This window comes from Callospermophilus lateralis, chromosome 11, assembly GCF_048772815.1.
Source record: "Callospermophilus lateralis isolate mCalLat2 chromosome 11, mCalLat2.hap1, whole genome shotgun sequence".
Lineage (NCBI taxonomy): Eukaryota > Metazoa > Chordata > Mammalia > Rodentia > Sciuridae > Callospermophilus > Callospermophilus lateralis.
This window is the reverse complement of record NC_135315.1, coordinates 50,425,310-50,440,359: the sequence shown is the minus strand read 5'-3', so window position 1 is coordinate 50,440,359 and position 15,050 is coordinate 50,425,310. Positions and strand designations below refer to the sequence as shown.

The 15,050-nt window shown below is 42.5% G+C and overlaps 1 protein-coding gene across 1 annotated transcript; it reads right to left on the bottom strand.

Moving 5' to 3' along the window:
- Positions 1 to 9,355: 9,355 nt before the first annotated feature.
- On the bottom strand, positions 9,356 to 10,315 carry LOC143410097 (olfactory receptor 3A2). Its single transcript, XM_076870780.1, has one exon. The coding sequence runs from the start codon at positions 10,301 to 10,303 to the stop codon at positions 9,356 to 9,358; it is 948 nt and encodes a 315-aa protein (XP_076726895.1). The 5' UTR covers positions 10,304 to 10,315.
- Between the last annotated feature and the right edge of the window lie 4,735 nt (positions 10,316 to 15,050).

Genomic DNA, 15,050 nt, shown 5'->3' with positions numbered 1-15,050 from the left:
AAAATAGGTCATAAATTGTCACTCCTCTGTACTTTAGAACTTATTTCTTCAATCTGTGTTTTTGTACCTGTTATCCACCTCCCTCTATCCCCCTTCCCTGAACCTTCTAGTAAACAAATTTTCACCCAGGTCAACATTTTCTTCCATCCACATATGGGATAGAATATATGGTATTTGTGTTTGGATGCTGACTTATTTTATTTAACATAATGTCCTCTAGTTCCTTTCATTTTTTGCTATAAATAATAGGATATCATTCTTATCATGAATAATGTTCTGAATTATATTCCATTGGAACATATATTTCAATTTTTCTTTCCATTCAACCAAATTGATTGACATTTATGTTGATTCCATATCTTGGATGTTGCTAATAGCTATTGACTTGACTGAATTTCAGTTCAGTGTCTCCATTCTCCGCAGGACACTGAACTCTGACTCACCAAAAAAGGTTATGCAAACATCAGAACCCAAAGCAAACTCCCAGCTAACTTCAGGGAGAATGACTTTTTGTTAAAAGGCTAGATCACACTACCACACCTCGTACTTTCTAGTCCTGTGAACTACTTTCTATTAGAAAAAAAATTTCTAGCAGCCTGACACGTGCAGATCTTATGGTCAAAGGGTTCCTCAATTGTAACAATCTTTTGGAATAAAGTCTTTCCTTACTTACATCTAGAATTGTTTTTGTATCACAGTGATATGGAAAATAGGGCTTTTCCTTTAGTTGCATTGGGTTCTGCTATGATTGGAATATGGGTTGCCTGCCCCCCAAGGGTTCATGTGTTGAAGACTTGGTTCTCAGTGTGGTCATGTCGAGAGGTGGGGGGATCTTTCAGTGGAGGGGCCTAGTGCTTGGTTGTTACTGGCTGCTCCTCACTGTCTGGCTTCCTGTCTTTTCATGTGATCTCTTGCTCTAACAATATTTCCACCATTGTGTTTCCATCTACCATGAGATCCTTACCAGAGCTAGTGCCAAGCTCTTGAACCTCCAGAACTGTGAGCTAAGTAAACCTCTTTTCTTTACCATGCACCCAGCCTTAGATATTTCATTATAGTAATGGAAAATAGATGAATACAGGCACCAATACTATCTTTTACTATGAAAAACCTGTAGTAGTGAAATATGGAAAATTCTCCTTTGTTTTTGATTTTTTGAAGTATAAATTGGCATACATAAAGGTGGGATATTATGGGTATAAGATTTGATGGCTTTCCCAAACTGAACATACCTATAATCCATATCAAGATAAAAACAAAACAAAACAATAACAATAACAAAAATCACAGAAAATAACCAGCACCCCAGAAACCTTTTTCATGACCACTTCCAATCATTATCTTCCCCATGGGGTAACCACTATTCTGACAACTAGCACCATAGATTAGTTTTCCCTATTTTTTTTAACTTTATAGAAATGAAATCATAGCATAAATACTCTTTTGTGACTGGAATTATTGGGTCAAAAAAAATTATTTTGGGGGGGGCAGGGGGCTTTGATACATTTCCTCAGTTGGCCTCTGCAAAGTTGCACCAGTCTACATTTTCTCCAAGTGTGAGCAAGAACACTTGTTTTGTTTGTGTTTCTTTGCCTTGTGACACATGGGAAGCAGAGGAAGCTGTAGGAACTTCTAAGTACCACGAGCAAAAGCTAAAGTAAACTTGTGCTTCACTGACCACACTATGCTAGTCAACATTATACTAAAAAGTGGGTGGGCTTTCTGTTATCTGTTTCTGTAATTAAAAAAAAAATAAGTGGAGAACCAATGAAAAGCATGCTCCAACTTCTAACCCGTAACCTGGGGCTAGTTGTGCAGGTGAGAAACAGCTCCCTGTCAATTATCACATCTGGGGAGGGAGGAAGGTACTGCCTGTGGTAGGTGGGGCCTGGGCCACAGACTGGGCAGCTGCTGCAGGAATACTGCTCACTGCCTGGTGGGATCGTGGGATCCCACAAGAGCCATGCTGCGTGGAAGCTGGTGCCTGTGAGTTCTTCTTTGTCTTTTTCACTCCAATAAAATATCTTTTCTTTAGAATTCTTAGTGTTAATAGTGCTGAATCTGACCTTTTCAGCTGTGGCAGATTGTGATAAGCTATTGTGGTTAGAGCACACTTAGACATTTTCCCCATGGCTAGGTAAAAGTTCTGAAGGCTAAACATTCATCCTAGGAAATGAAAGCCCACATTGACTGGATGTCAGTTGAAAGCAAAAGCTAAAGTAACCTAGTGCTTCACTGGCCACACTGTGCTGGTCAACATTATACTAAAAAGTGGGTGGGGCTTTCTGTTATCTGTTTCTGTTATTAAAAAAAAAAGTGGAGAACCAATGAAAAGCATGCTCCAACTTCTAACCCATAACCTGGGGCTAGTTGTGCAGGTGAGAAACAGCTCCCTGCCAATGACCAGTGTGGATCCTGTCAACACACCTCTCATATAAAATGAGATTCCCTGGTTGAAGCTGACATGGGAAGGTAGGTAGAGATAAAGAAAGTCTTCTGGCTTTTCCATGTCTGGAGTAGTAACCATTTCCCCCTTGTCCTAAGTAACACTATGCATTGTCATTTAAACAAAGTTTTATTTATTACATGGGTAAAAAGTATATCCTATGTCTGTCATTCGAGTTGCTCTGATGTAGTAATGTTGAATCTTTCCTAGTATTAGTGATTTGAAATTTTTTCTCAATCATTATTGTGTTATATTTTTCAATTTCCGGTACCATATATGCCTTAAAGACTAGGTTCAGAACTAGTGTTTAAACTGTGTTTGCTGTAATTTTTGCTGATTTTGCTTTGCATTATGATATTTAAACTCTGTTCTAACAAGATTGTCTGTATAATCTTAGTAAAGTTAGCTCTTCTAACAGGATAATGTTAGTCTAAGTCTTTGAGATGATTGGTCCCATAGAACCAGTAAGGTGGAACTCAGCACTGAACTCCAGACAGACTTGCCCTGAGAAAATTTCCTTCTGGCCTCTTTGTTCCTCATGTGTGGCCTGGGTCCCTGAAGTTGGCCCCTATAACCCAACATGGGACCAGGCCAATAACCAGAACAGGTTCATCCCCAGCATTGAGGGGCAATCAAAATCTAACTTCAGGATGGTTGGTCAGTGATGCTTTCAGAAAAAAAGATCTTAATTAAAAGAAGGAAATGTAAAAATTGATTATATAAATACAGTTTTTAGTTGTACCCAACAACAAAGCAAGAGCCTAATGGGGAAAACATTCAGGTTGCCAGCACCAATTCCAAGAATTACCCTACAAGGCCATTCCCATGAAACAACCAGCTGTGACTTTGACTAGTTTCACTAGTAACTTAAGTTGAAACTTCCTGCTATGATTTTCAAACTAGTTTTACTTAGTAGCTGCAGCCACTTGCCAACTGGAGCCCACCAGCTTCTGCAAAATGTTGCAAGGGCCAATAAGCTTCCTCTCAAAACAGCTTATAGTTTTCTTCTTTCCTAATTCAACGCTTAGACTTCCTTTGTTATTCAATGCACCGGAGGCTATCCTTGTCTCTGTGTGCATGCCCCAGACTGCAACCTAATTTTTATATTATTCCCAAACAAAACTTTTATACTTGGAAATTCATCCCTATGTTTAATTTGACATTGGCACATGGAATCCTTATGCATGTCTCTACTTCAGAAATAACCATGATCTTGAATTTTGTGTTTGTCATTTTCTTCTTTGTAGTTTTATTACACATATGTATCCTAAAATATGTGCATTACTTATGTTTGCAGTGTTTTGGAATTAAATGTAAATATTGCCATGCTATAAATATTCTTTTAAAACAGGTTTATGGAGGTAAAATTTACATACAATATAATTTACATAAAACTTAAAACATAACATTTGATGATTTTTGGCAAATGTACAAATACTAAACTCTACCACAACCAAAATGCAAAATGTTTTTCTTCTCTTGAGTTTCATGGTTCTTTGTCATGAATCCTTTCCTTCATTACAAGACCCAGGCAGCCACAGATCTGCTTATTTCACTATAGATTAGTTTGTACTTTCTAGAATTTAAGACAAGTGGAATCATTTATGCCTGACTTCTTTCATCAGCCTAATGGTTTAACATGTAGGCATGCATTCCTCTCTGTTGTTGACTGAGGCAACATTTGTGTCCTGTCACCCACTGATGGGCATTTGGGTGGTGGGTAGGCAGGTTCCAAAATGGCTCCCAACGATTCTTCCTTCTGTATTCATGTCTCTCTACAATCCCCTTCTTTGTGTGTGGGCCAATTTTTTTTAAATAAAAAGAATACATCAAAAACAAAGGGATATGTTTTTGGAGATGAATTATGATAGACTATTATTTACATCTCTTTGCTCTCTGGCCCTTTGTCTCCTTGATCAGAGGAAAGAAGCACCCATATTTTTGAGAGGCCCCAGCAGCAAGGAAGTGAAGGCAGCCTCCAGTCGACAGCCAGTGAGGCCCCAGGACCCTCAGTCCAACAACTGAGGAATTGAATTTCACCAGAGACCACGTGAATGAGCACAGACACTTCCTCTTCTCCGTGCAGCCCTGGGAGGGCTAGATCTCAGGATGACACTTGGGCTCTAGGCTCATGAGAAGAACCAAATCTACTATTTCTGATGAAAATTTAGCAGCCAATTGAGATTTTCTGTAAGTTTAAAATCTACATCAGATTCCAAAGACAGCATAAAAACAAGAAGGTAAGATATCTCACTTATAATTTCTTAATCTTTTTTTAAAGGTTTATTTATTTCTGCTATCAAAGAACAGAATTATGACAGTGTGATTTAACAATCCTAATTGGATTCATTTTAAATTTTAAAATCAGGTAACACTTCATTCCATAGAACAGAATCAGTTTTCCTATGAGTCAAGCACTCCTCAAAAATAATTTGATGAGTTAACATCAGATTATTTATGTTGCTTACACCAAATAAGGACAAGGGAACCTCACTATTTCACCAATTGAGAATGGCTGTTCTCCCTCCAATCCAGATTTCTCTTGGAGGACCAGATGTGTCAGCTTGGTTTGATTGACTCCATGTTGCTCCCCCCCCCCCCCCCCCGCCCCCGGAATATTGTCTGTTGAAAAACTGGGTTCACAAAGAAGGTGGCAGCAGGAAAATTTCAGAATCCAAAGCTTCAAAATAAATCTTGGGCAGTGTGGGGTTATTTTCTGTCTCTGGGGGGATCATCTGGTGTCCAAGGCCTGGGGACAGAGTCAAAGTCCCCAGCTGCCTATCTAGGAGATGTCACTCTCAGTAGCGTCTGGTGTCCTGACCTGTGCTCGCCCAGGATGATGGTGGGTAAGGAGCAGCAGGTCACAGGGGCCCCCTGACCCTCTGGGAGACAGAGCTCTCCCTGGGCAGACCCTGGGAGGAACTTCCAGATTCAGGGGCTTAAACATGGACATGCACCTGAGGAACTTCTGGATCCAGGGTCACCGAGGAACTTCAGGATCCGGGGGCCTAAACATGGACGCCTGAGGCACTTCCGGATCTGAGGGCCCAAAGATGGACGTGTACCTGAGGAACTTCTGGATCCGGGGGCCTAAACATGGACGTGCAACTGAGGAACTTCCAGATCCGGGGGCCTAAACATGGAGGACTGAGGAACTTCCGGATGCGAGAGCCCAAAGATGGACGTGCACCTGAGGAACTTCCAGATATGGGGGCCTAAACATGGACGCCTGAGGCATTTCTGGATCCCAGAGCCTAAACATGGATGCCTGAGGAACTTCCGGGTGTGAGGGCCCAAACATGGACTTGTCCTTGGAACTTCTGGGTTCTTGTTCCTATAAAGGGCAGGGCGTGACTCTCAGAATGGACGTGGCCCATGAAGGGGAGCTGAATATGGGGCCTGTTTGGGGGCAGACTGAGCTGTCGCACCCTGAACTTGAATGTGACGGTGGCCTCACTTCCTGGCCTTCCCCTGGGTATCACTTCCTCCCCTTCCAGGCAGTGCCGGGGAGGAAGTAAGACCAGGGGCAGGGGCCAGACCTGAGGAGGGACACCATGTTTAGGCCACCGGATCTGCTCTTAATCTTTATTGCATGTTAAAATAGTGATATTTTAGATCATTGGGTTAAATAAGATATGCTGTATTTATGTGGGTTTGTCTCTGTGTCTTCTTAATAATGGGATTTTTTTGGCACAGTGAAGGAACACTTGGCTTTTTTGTGAGATATTTTTTATTGGAGCATTATAATTATGCACAGTAGTTGGGTTTATTTTGGTAAAATCATATATTCATGGAATTTGAACTACTGCATTTCAATCCTTGTTTCCACCCCCTCCCCTCCTCTCTCCTCCTCTTCTCCTTCCTCATCTCTACTGATCTTCCTTTCACTCTTTATTTATTTATTTTTGATTGGCGCTTTCTTTTTTGTATGATTCCCCCCCCACACACTCATACACTTGTTCTATTGATCCATTATAGTTGTAAACATTGATGGAATTTGTTGTTACGCATTTGTATATTTGCACAACATAACAATATAATTTGTCCAATATCCTCTCTAGCACTCCCTTCATCCCTCCCTTCCTCCAACCCCTGGTTCCTTTCCTCTATTATACTGATTTTTATTTTCTAATTGACAAATGCTATCAAGTAAATGTTTCCATAATCAGGTATGACATTTCTGAAAAATCTTAAAATAAGTATATATACATTTGGGGTACAAAAGAGAAATCCCAAAGGAAATAGAACTTCTGCACTTGTCAGGAAATATTTTGGTCTAGGAGGATGGGCAGAAGATGAGCAAGGGGTAACATTTCAGAAGTAGCCACTGCCAAGGCCCTGAGGACCTTTTGGGGTCATATGTAAGATTAGTTGGGGCTGTGTTAAATGCTCCTGGGGTACATGGAGTGATATAAAGGGTGGTAGATAATGCTCTCAAAGTGTTTTTTGATGTACACAGTCAGATGATAATACTCAGATGTCACTAAACATAAAGACTGTGGAGAGATGATCTTGTCCCACTCCCTTGTACAGGCGGGAATGAGCCCACCATGGTCAGGAACCTGCCAGGACCACAGAGCAGAGGAGGAGCTGGGATGCTGTGAGTACAACCCACATCCCCAGATTCTGTTCACAAGGATTTTTCCTTTTGAGAGAAGGATAGTGTCTTCCACCCCAAAGTATCTGGAGACTCAAGAGCGTCAGGAAAGAGACACACTTCAACTTGTGCTTTACACAGAATTGTCAAGTGTGGGCCCAAAGGCAGAGAGGCTGAGGGCTTTGATGGCTGATGGTCATGGGGGATGATCTCCCAGAACACACATCCTCCCCACTCACTCCTGCATGTCACTCTCATGCTGTGTCCTTCTATAATCACCCGCTAGCTAGAGGACACTGAAGAGGAGAAGTACCCAGGTAATGGGATCACGACACCTCTGATTTTCTTGGTAGGAAGGTCAAGGCCCAACAATGACCTCAAAGCTGCTGAAGCAGGTCATTAGATGGTCACACACACTGATGTAAGGGATTCCACACAATGACTTTCCTCCTCCTCCCCCTTCCCTGCCCATTCTTCATTTATTCTGCAGCCATTTGTTATCTCATTGACATTCCCGAAGTATTTTGTCTGATTCCCCAAATCCCCTCATCCCTTCTCATCTCCTGTTCCTTCATGTTTTTTTTCCCTCACCTCTGTCCCTCCTGCTTACCTCTTTTGCTCACCATCCCATCCTTCACTCTCCTCCTTATAGCCTCATATTCAATTTCCACTGCTCTACTCCAAACCATTCTACCTCCTGCTCTCAGATTGTTTTCTTTGCATCCACCTCAGTCCATCCTTCAATCTCTGGTCTCTGAGAAGAAATCACAATGAGGCCAAGCCCCAGGTGCATCCAGAGGACAGGCACAGGGATGACACAGCAGAGAGCCAGAATAATCATCAAGAGAGTCAGTGATCCTCCCACGGAGACTGGAGGGAAGACAGAAATCAGGAACAATGGGCTAATGTTTGGTTTAACGTCAAGATGAGGAAATGCTCTGAGTTAGAGCTGTGCTGATGTATTAATAAAAAAAAGTTAGAAGCATCACCAAAAGTTGAATGATTAGAAATGGGATAATGAAAAAAGAAGGACAGGCAAGGAGGCAGGGAAGATGTGGTATATACTTGTTAAACATATTTAGGAAATGAAAGGGAATTGTAATTCAAGCACAAATAAGAAAATGTATTTAATAGCAAGTTTCACTTGTATGCCTTAAATTAAATATTCAGGTTAGTCTATGAAAGAAAGAAAGAGAGAAAAAGATGAAGGAGAGAGAGGGTGGTGGGAAGGAAGGATGCGTGGTAGAAAGGAAGACACACAGATAGACATCACTATCACCCCCAGGGACATTTAATGATATGTAAAATTTCTGAGCAAGGTTGTTGGAGAGGTACCAGTAAAGAGAAGGGAAGGTTGTCTTGGGTGTTTCACATTGAAAAGGCCAAGGACCTGGCTGGGATGTAAATATTCTTTCAAAGGCTTTACCATATGTGTGAGAAGGTGGCCTATCAAATAGATAAAAATACATGACAGGGGGTGGAGATGGATCATTATTTTTTTGATCTTAATATGGACTATGTGTACATTAATGTAATTTCTATTCTGTGGAGTTTTTCCTTATCTACACTGTTCCTGTCCCCTAAACATCCATGAGATTCTTATGTGATAATGGAGAAATGAACTGATCTTGGAGTGAAAGGCTAAGTTGGGTGAGATTATCCCTGGTCCTGGGCCTGAGGTTTTTAAAGAAAACTTTCTGCACTCTGGTCTGAAGGGTGGGTATATACCCACCAGAAGGAAACATCACAGTGACATTCTTAGATACTTTAGCTGTGATGAACCAAATGGAATTTTCCAATTTCCAATGTCCCCTTCCATTTCCAATGTCCCTTGGGACATTGATCCCAGACATACAGGGCTTCTAAGGCTTCAACTCCACCCAGCAAGTGGGCATGGTAAAAAATAAGGTAGCCATGTGCCTAGGTGCCTTGCTTGGCAGTATCTAACTTTATAGCCCTCACACTTGCTTTTCTTTATAGCAGTGTCACTGTGTGATACACTATATGTGGTGTTTAAATAAATCTTGCTGAATTTTACAGCCTGTGAGTTTCACGATTCAAGGGACTTTTGTCTATTCTGACCATCAATTTCTTCAAAGACAGTCTGAATTATAGAAGTAATTCAACAGGTACTTATTGAATGGGTAAATGAATGAATTATGCAGGGTCTCTTTGTAGGAAAAACACATAACACTAATCTTCAGGCATTAAGAGATAGGAAAAATGGTTATGGACCATTTTTAATTGATTGTTGCCTTCATGGGAAAGTTTCCTGTCCGGAAAAGGCAGGAAATGAGGAATCCTGTCACTTCTCAGGTCAGCGACTGCCTTCCCGCAAATACTCGCCTCAGAGCACCCTGCACATCAGGGTTTCTGAGGCTGTAGATAAGTGGGTTCAGCATGGGGTTGATGACAGTGTTAAAAATCCCAACCCCTTTATCCTTGTCTGAAGCTTCCTCTGAACCCAGACGCATGTAGTTGAAGATGCCTGTCCCATAAAAAAGGCAAACCACGGTGAGGTGGGAGCCACATGTGGAGAAGGCCTTCTTCCTGCCCTCAGCTGAGCGGATTCGCAGGACTGCAGCTGCCACGTGGATGTAGGAGCTGATGATGAGAACCACAGGGGTTCCTGCCATTATGAAACCCACAGCGAAGAGCAGCAGCTCATTGAGCTGGGTGCTGGAACAGGAGAGCTGGAAGAGCTGGGGGAGGTCACAGTAGAAGTGATTCACTTCTTTGGGTCCACAAAAGTTGAGAGTAGTTAAGGCCACAGTATGGGTCAGTGCATTGGTGAAGGCACAAGCCCAGGATGCAGCCACCAGTATCCTCTGGACTGTCTGGCTCATGCGGGTGCTGTAGGTGAGGGGCCGGCAGATGGCCAGGAATCGGTCATAGGCCATGGCTGTCAACAGGAAGCAGTCCATTCCAGCCAACAGATGGAAGAAAAAGAGCTGTGTGAGGCAGGCATCATAGGAAATTGTACGCTTGTGGGACACAAGACGATCCAACATGGGAGGAACAGTGACAGTGATGCACCCAATGTCCAGCGCTGATAGGTTCCCCAGGAAGAAGTACATGGGGGTGTGAAGTTTGGGTTCCACCAAGATGGCTGCCAGGATGCTGAGGTTGCCCCCAACTGTGACCAGGTAGGCAAAGAAGAAGAGCACAAACAGCACGGACTGTAGCATTTCTGTTTCCACCAAACCCAGTAGAATGAACTCAGTGACAGCTGTCCTATTGATCCCAGCTTCTGGATCCATGAGTTGCTATAGGGAAATGTCCTAGGAGGGGGTATTCATTTATACAACATAAATGTTCTAAATCACTTACTTGCAAAGTTCCATGGGAATGTTTCTACGGATCAATGTGAATATTTTCCCACCCCTTACTGGTCGACCTCCTCCATCACCTTAACACCTTCACTTTGCTCTTGTTAGAGATGCCTAATGCTGCCCCCACTTCCTACCTCCCATAGTCTCCTAGCTGAAAGGGTCAGAATACTTGGCAAAACATATTAAAAGCAGACTTCCACTTTAAATGTAATAAGGTTTAGTTGAATTTCCCTACCTTTTTTTCTCTGAGGGATCAGCTCAAACAAATAAACAGATTTTTGCAATAGAAAAATTAATATTTTTCAGAAAAACTAGAAAACATTTAAAAACATAACCTAGGTTTAAAAACTTCTCTAAAGAATGAAGTCAAGTAAAAGTATATCAGGAATCAGAAGACACCCATGATTGTGATTGTCAGACCCACCAAGTATGTTTTTCCACAGTGAGGGGCCATACTCTGAATTGTATGTTCAAAATCTCTAGTTCAATGAATTGCTAGTGTTCTTGTTGTTACTTAAGTCCTTACATTGTCTTTGGATTGCAGCTTGATTTAAGGTTATTTATTCTGTTAATATGGCCTCTCCAAAATCAAAGCAGTAAGCATACCCCAAATGTTGATTGCTTCTTGGTGTGATTAGAATATTATATTGCATAGTGTCTTGTTTTCTACTTGTTCTGCACTCAGCTAGGCATGGTAGATTGACCAATAAGCATTAATTTAAGGGGATATCCTCCAGTTAAGCAGGCATGTACACAGAGAGCCATATTGAATTGTCTTTTACATACATTAAACTCTGGATCAAAAATATCATTGTCTCTATTGCCCTTGGAATAAGCAAAGCCAGAGCTTAGTTAAAAGTAATGTCATTATATAGAAGCTACAGAGAAAAAAGGAAAACAAAGGTGTGTGTGTGTGTGGGGTTGCATCTCCTAAAAATCAAAGGGAGATCAGGAGAGGAAAGGCAATAGGGGTGGGAGGCAGGAAGAGGGGAAGTGCTGGGGAGGGATATTGGCCAAATTATATTGTTAAATTATATGCAGGTACAAATCCCATCATTATGTACAACTATCATGCACCAGGAACAAAATGAGGAAAAGAATGTAATGTCATTCCCTTGCACATAATAGAGCAAACCCAGAGGCTGGAAAGCTGATGAAGTCTGACAACTCACAGAAGGGAATGGGTGATCACTGAAGCAGTGCAATTCAAGGCAGGAGTGATTCGAGAGAGATCTCAGAAATCAGAGATACTGTAATTGATGACTGATATGACTGTCTGGGGATATGATCGCCAAAAAAGTTTTTAAAAGCTCTTGGTCATAAAAAAAGGAAAAATAACACACAGGTTGGTGGCATGGACTTTGCTGGTCTTGGATCTGAGATGCATAGGAAGCAGGACTGAAGGAGAAGCCCTTGGGGGAGACTGACTGTACAGTCTTCAGGTGAGACCAGAAATACAAAAAGACTGCATGGTCAGCAGTTCCATGGCTGCCTATCAGCATTGACCATAGAGAAGTAAAGATAAGACATACACAGAGGCAATCATGAATCAAGCATTTTGTAGGAGTCTCAACCTTGGTTATGTATTAGAATTATGTGGGAACTTTAAAAAACCCTGATATATGGACTCTACCTCCAGCATGCTTAAATCAGAACCACTAAAGGTGAGACCTGGGCATTAGTATTTTTCAAAGCTCCCTCCTGATCGCTGCTGTCTTGGAATTCCACTCAATGAGTATTTCCAATTAGCAGCTCTTTCTTTTCATTTTCTTAAATTTAAGACATAGTCCTGTCTCCTTTTACTTTGATAGTCCTTAAGAAGAGACAATCGTTTAAGAGCTGACATGCAGAAAAGTTACAGAAATTTGAGATGTCTTACAAAGGTTTGGTAACCAATATTTCCAGCTATGATTCCTAACCCTCTGTTAGATGTAATTTCCAATCCCCATAGTAATTGGAATTATTTGGGATGCTTTAAGAAGAAAATACTGAAGCCCAGACCTTTCACTAGGAATTATGATCTAATTAGTTTAATTGATAGCAATGTATCAGTGAAGTCACAAGCCCAGGATGCAGCCACCAATATCCTCCTGACTGTCTGGCTTATGCAGGGGCTGTTGATGAGGGGCCATCAGGTGGCTGGGGCCACAAGCTCTCCTAGATTATACAGACCTTCTGTAAAGGACCCTCCACTTGCCCTGAAAGTGCCCATGAGGATAGGGATGGCACCAACATCACATCATGGGGTGAGGATTTTTGCGAATCACTTTATTAAAGTCATAGCATGGAGTATGAGTGTGTGTGTCTCAGGTGGTTCAAATGCCCAGCCAGGATGGAGAATCTCTGATATATTTGCAACTTTGGAAGTGTGATTATGGATTCTTGCTGCCATTTTCCTTGCTTCACCCTTACAGGGGATGGAAGGCCACCAGACCTTCTAGGTTATATAGACCTTCTGCAAAGAACACTTCACCATACTTGCAGAGAACTATATAGATTGATCTATATTTCAATTTCATCTCGTTGGTCATTTTTTTACAATAAGAGGTCAACTCCAATGTGAGGCTACTTCAGTGACCAGTCTTCCCAGTGAGGTCTCCATCCTGTGTGTTCAGGACATGTGGTAGGGATACCTACCTGATTATCACTGATGAAATTGGTAACTGATAAATGCTTTGCAAATGGACAAATCAGTGAACAATAACATTTTTTTGGTAACATACATTAAATTAAAGTAGTTAACTGCTACCTGTTTTCCCTCTTGGATTCCTTTTAAGCAGTTAATTATGACTCTGTGATTTCCACCTCCTTGCTCATGTTGCTTTTGCTGCCTGCAATGACCCTCCCTCAACTCAGCATGCCAAAATATTTCAAGACTAGACTCAACGGCTTGGCTGCTGAATTCATCTTTCCTTGGAACGCCCCCACCTGTTTCCTAAACTCCTACTACACACAATGTCTTGGAACTCATTTCTGTTTATCTTTTGGCAGAATCATTTCTCAATATTGCACACCTGCCCTCCTTCTCTGTGACTTGAGGACAGAACACATGTCTAATTGACTCTTTTAATGGAAAGACTCATCACCACATTCTACACAGAGTAGGTACCCAATATGACTTAAATAAACAAGTGGATGGTTCAAATGTCCATATAATTCCAGCAAAAGAGAGTATTGGTATTAGCTGGGTCATCTTGGAGGACTTTCTGAATACACTGGAATTAGTTTAAACTTTCATGGATTAGTGCGAATTAAGGGAGGTGATGGGTGAGGGTGGGGTGCAAGGTGGTTGCAGGGCTGCCATTGTGTTGATGAGACAAGCAGGTCCTGTAGCAATTCACATGCTGATATATTCCCCTCCACGTGATCTTCCCCCTTCCTATTATTAGGAAGGGTCCATCTTACAGACAGAGGAGTCAGAGCCAGACAGAAGAGCCCCGAGCCAGCTGCTGCCAACCCTCAGATGGCCTGACATTTGCTTGCTTAGTCCCTGTGGGATTCTGACCCCCGAGTTATCCAGAGAGTCTGACAGGCTCACCTGTGGCCTGCTGAGGAACTCTCCTGCATGACCACACAGGGGGCTTCCCTCACTGAGCAGCTCCCTGCTCTGGAACCCCAGCCAACCCTACTTGCTCCCAGTGGTGAAAAGCTTGAGCAGGACTTCAGCAGAGGGAAGCCTCTGGGCTTCCTGATGCAGGAGACCCTGGAGAGTGAACTGGACTCTGCAAATCCCCTCATACTCTCTCCTAAAAGTAACAGAGTGCACGCTTCATCCAAGAGAGGGGGTTCTGGGAAAATAAGTCCAGAAAAGAAGCCAGGATCTCTGGCCCATTATCCCAACTTTCCCCCTACATCATTTTTTTTTTCCCCTTTCTGGGACATCATTGCGCCCTGGATAATATCAGGTTTGAGCTGATGGCCCCAGAGGCCCCTTCTCTGTTTTGTAAGAGCAGAGGAAGGACTTGTGAGCATACTCACCTGGAACGGGAATAGAAGCCAGTTAGTTTTCTTCCAGAAACGAACTGCACCCAGAAAGCAAGTGAACGGCTATTGGTCAGGAATATAACTGAGGGAAGAGCAAGCAGACGTCGCCTCTATTGCTATCCTCCAGGGTGATCAGACATTAGCTCTCCTAGGGAAGAGGAGAAGGATGGAAAGCAAGAGACAACAAAGGATAACATACAAGCCCCTCATACACCTGGATACATCTGGCCCTTTCTGGAATTTAGGTTTTCTTTAGCTCTAGCTTCATAGACAGGGAGTAGTGAGGGCAGGTAATACAAGCTCTGCTTAATGGTGGAGTCACTGAGGCCTGGAGGCCTTGCCCATATCCTCACAGCCCCCCCCAGGGAGTAAGAGGTGTGACTGGGACTAGGCATGGATTTCCTGAAGGAGAGTTTTCTTTCCTAGCTGTTAGACCAGGGTCTTGAATGGAGACAAGTCAATATCAGAACTTCCTTGGATCTGGGGAGGAGGAGGAGGAAGCCCCAGAGAAAAGGCATGAGGAAAGGGAAGCTTTTTCAAACCCAGCTTCCTAATGACCCCTCGGGGATGTGGTGCTTTACCTCTTTCTCTCAGGGCCTTGTTAGTGGGGCCACTGGGACCATGACTTAGGGATCCTATAATGATTCTGGAAGAGGTGGCTCAGAGCTATCTCATGGTAGGACTCCTGGGA

Excerpts from the sequence above, each read along its gene's own strand:
- LOC143410097 (XM_076870780.1), bottom strand. The coding sequence starts at position 10,303 with ATGGATCCAGAAGCTGGGATCAATAGGACAGCTGTCACTGAGTTCATT.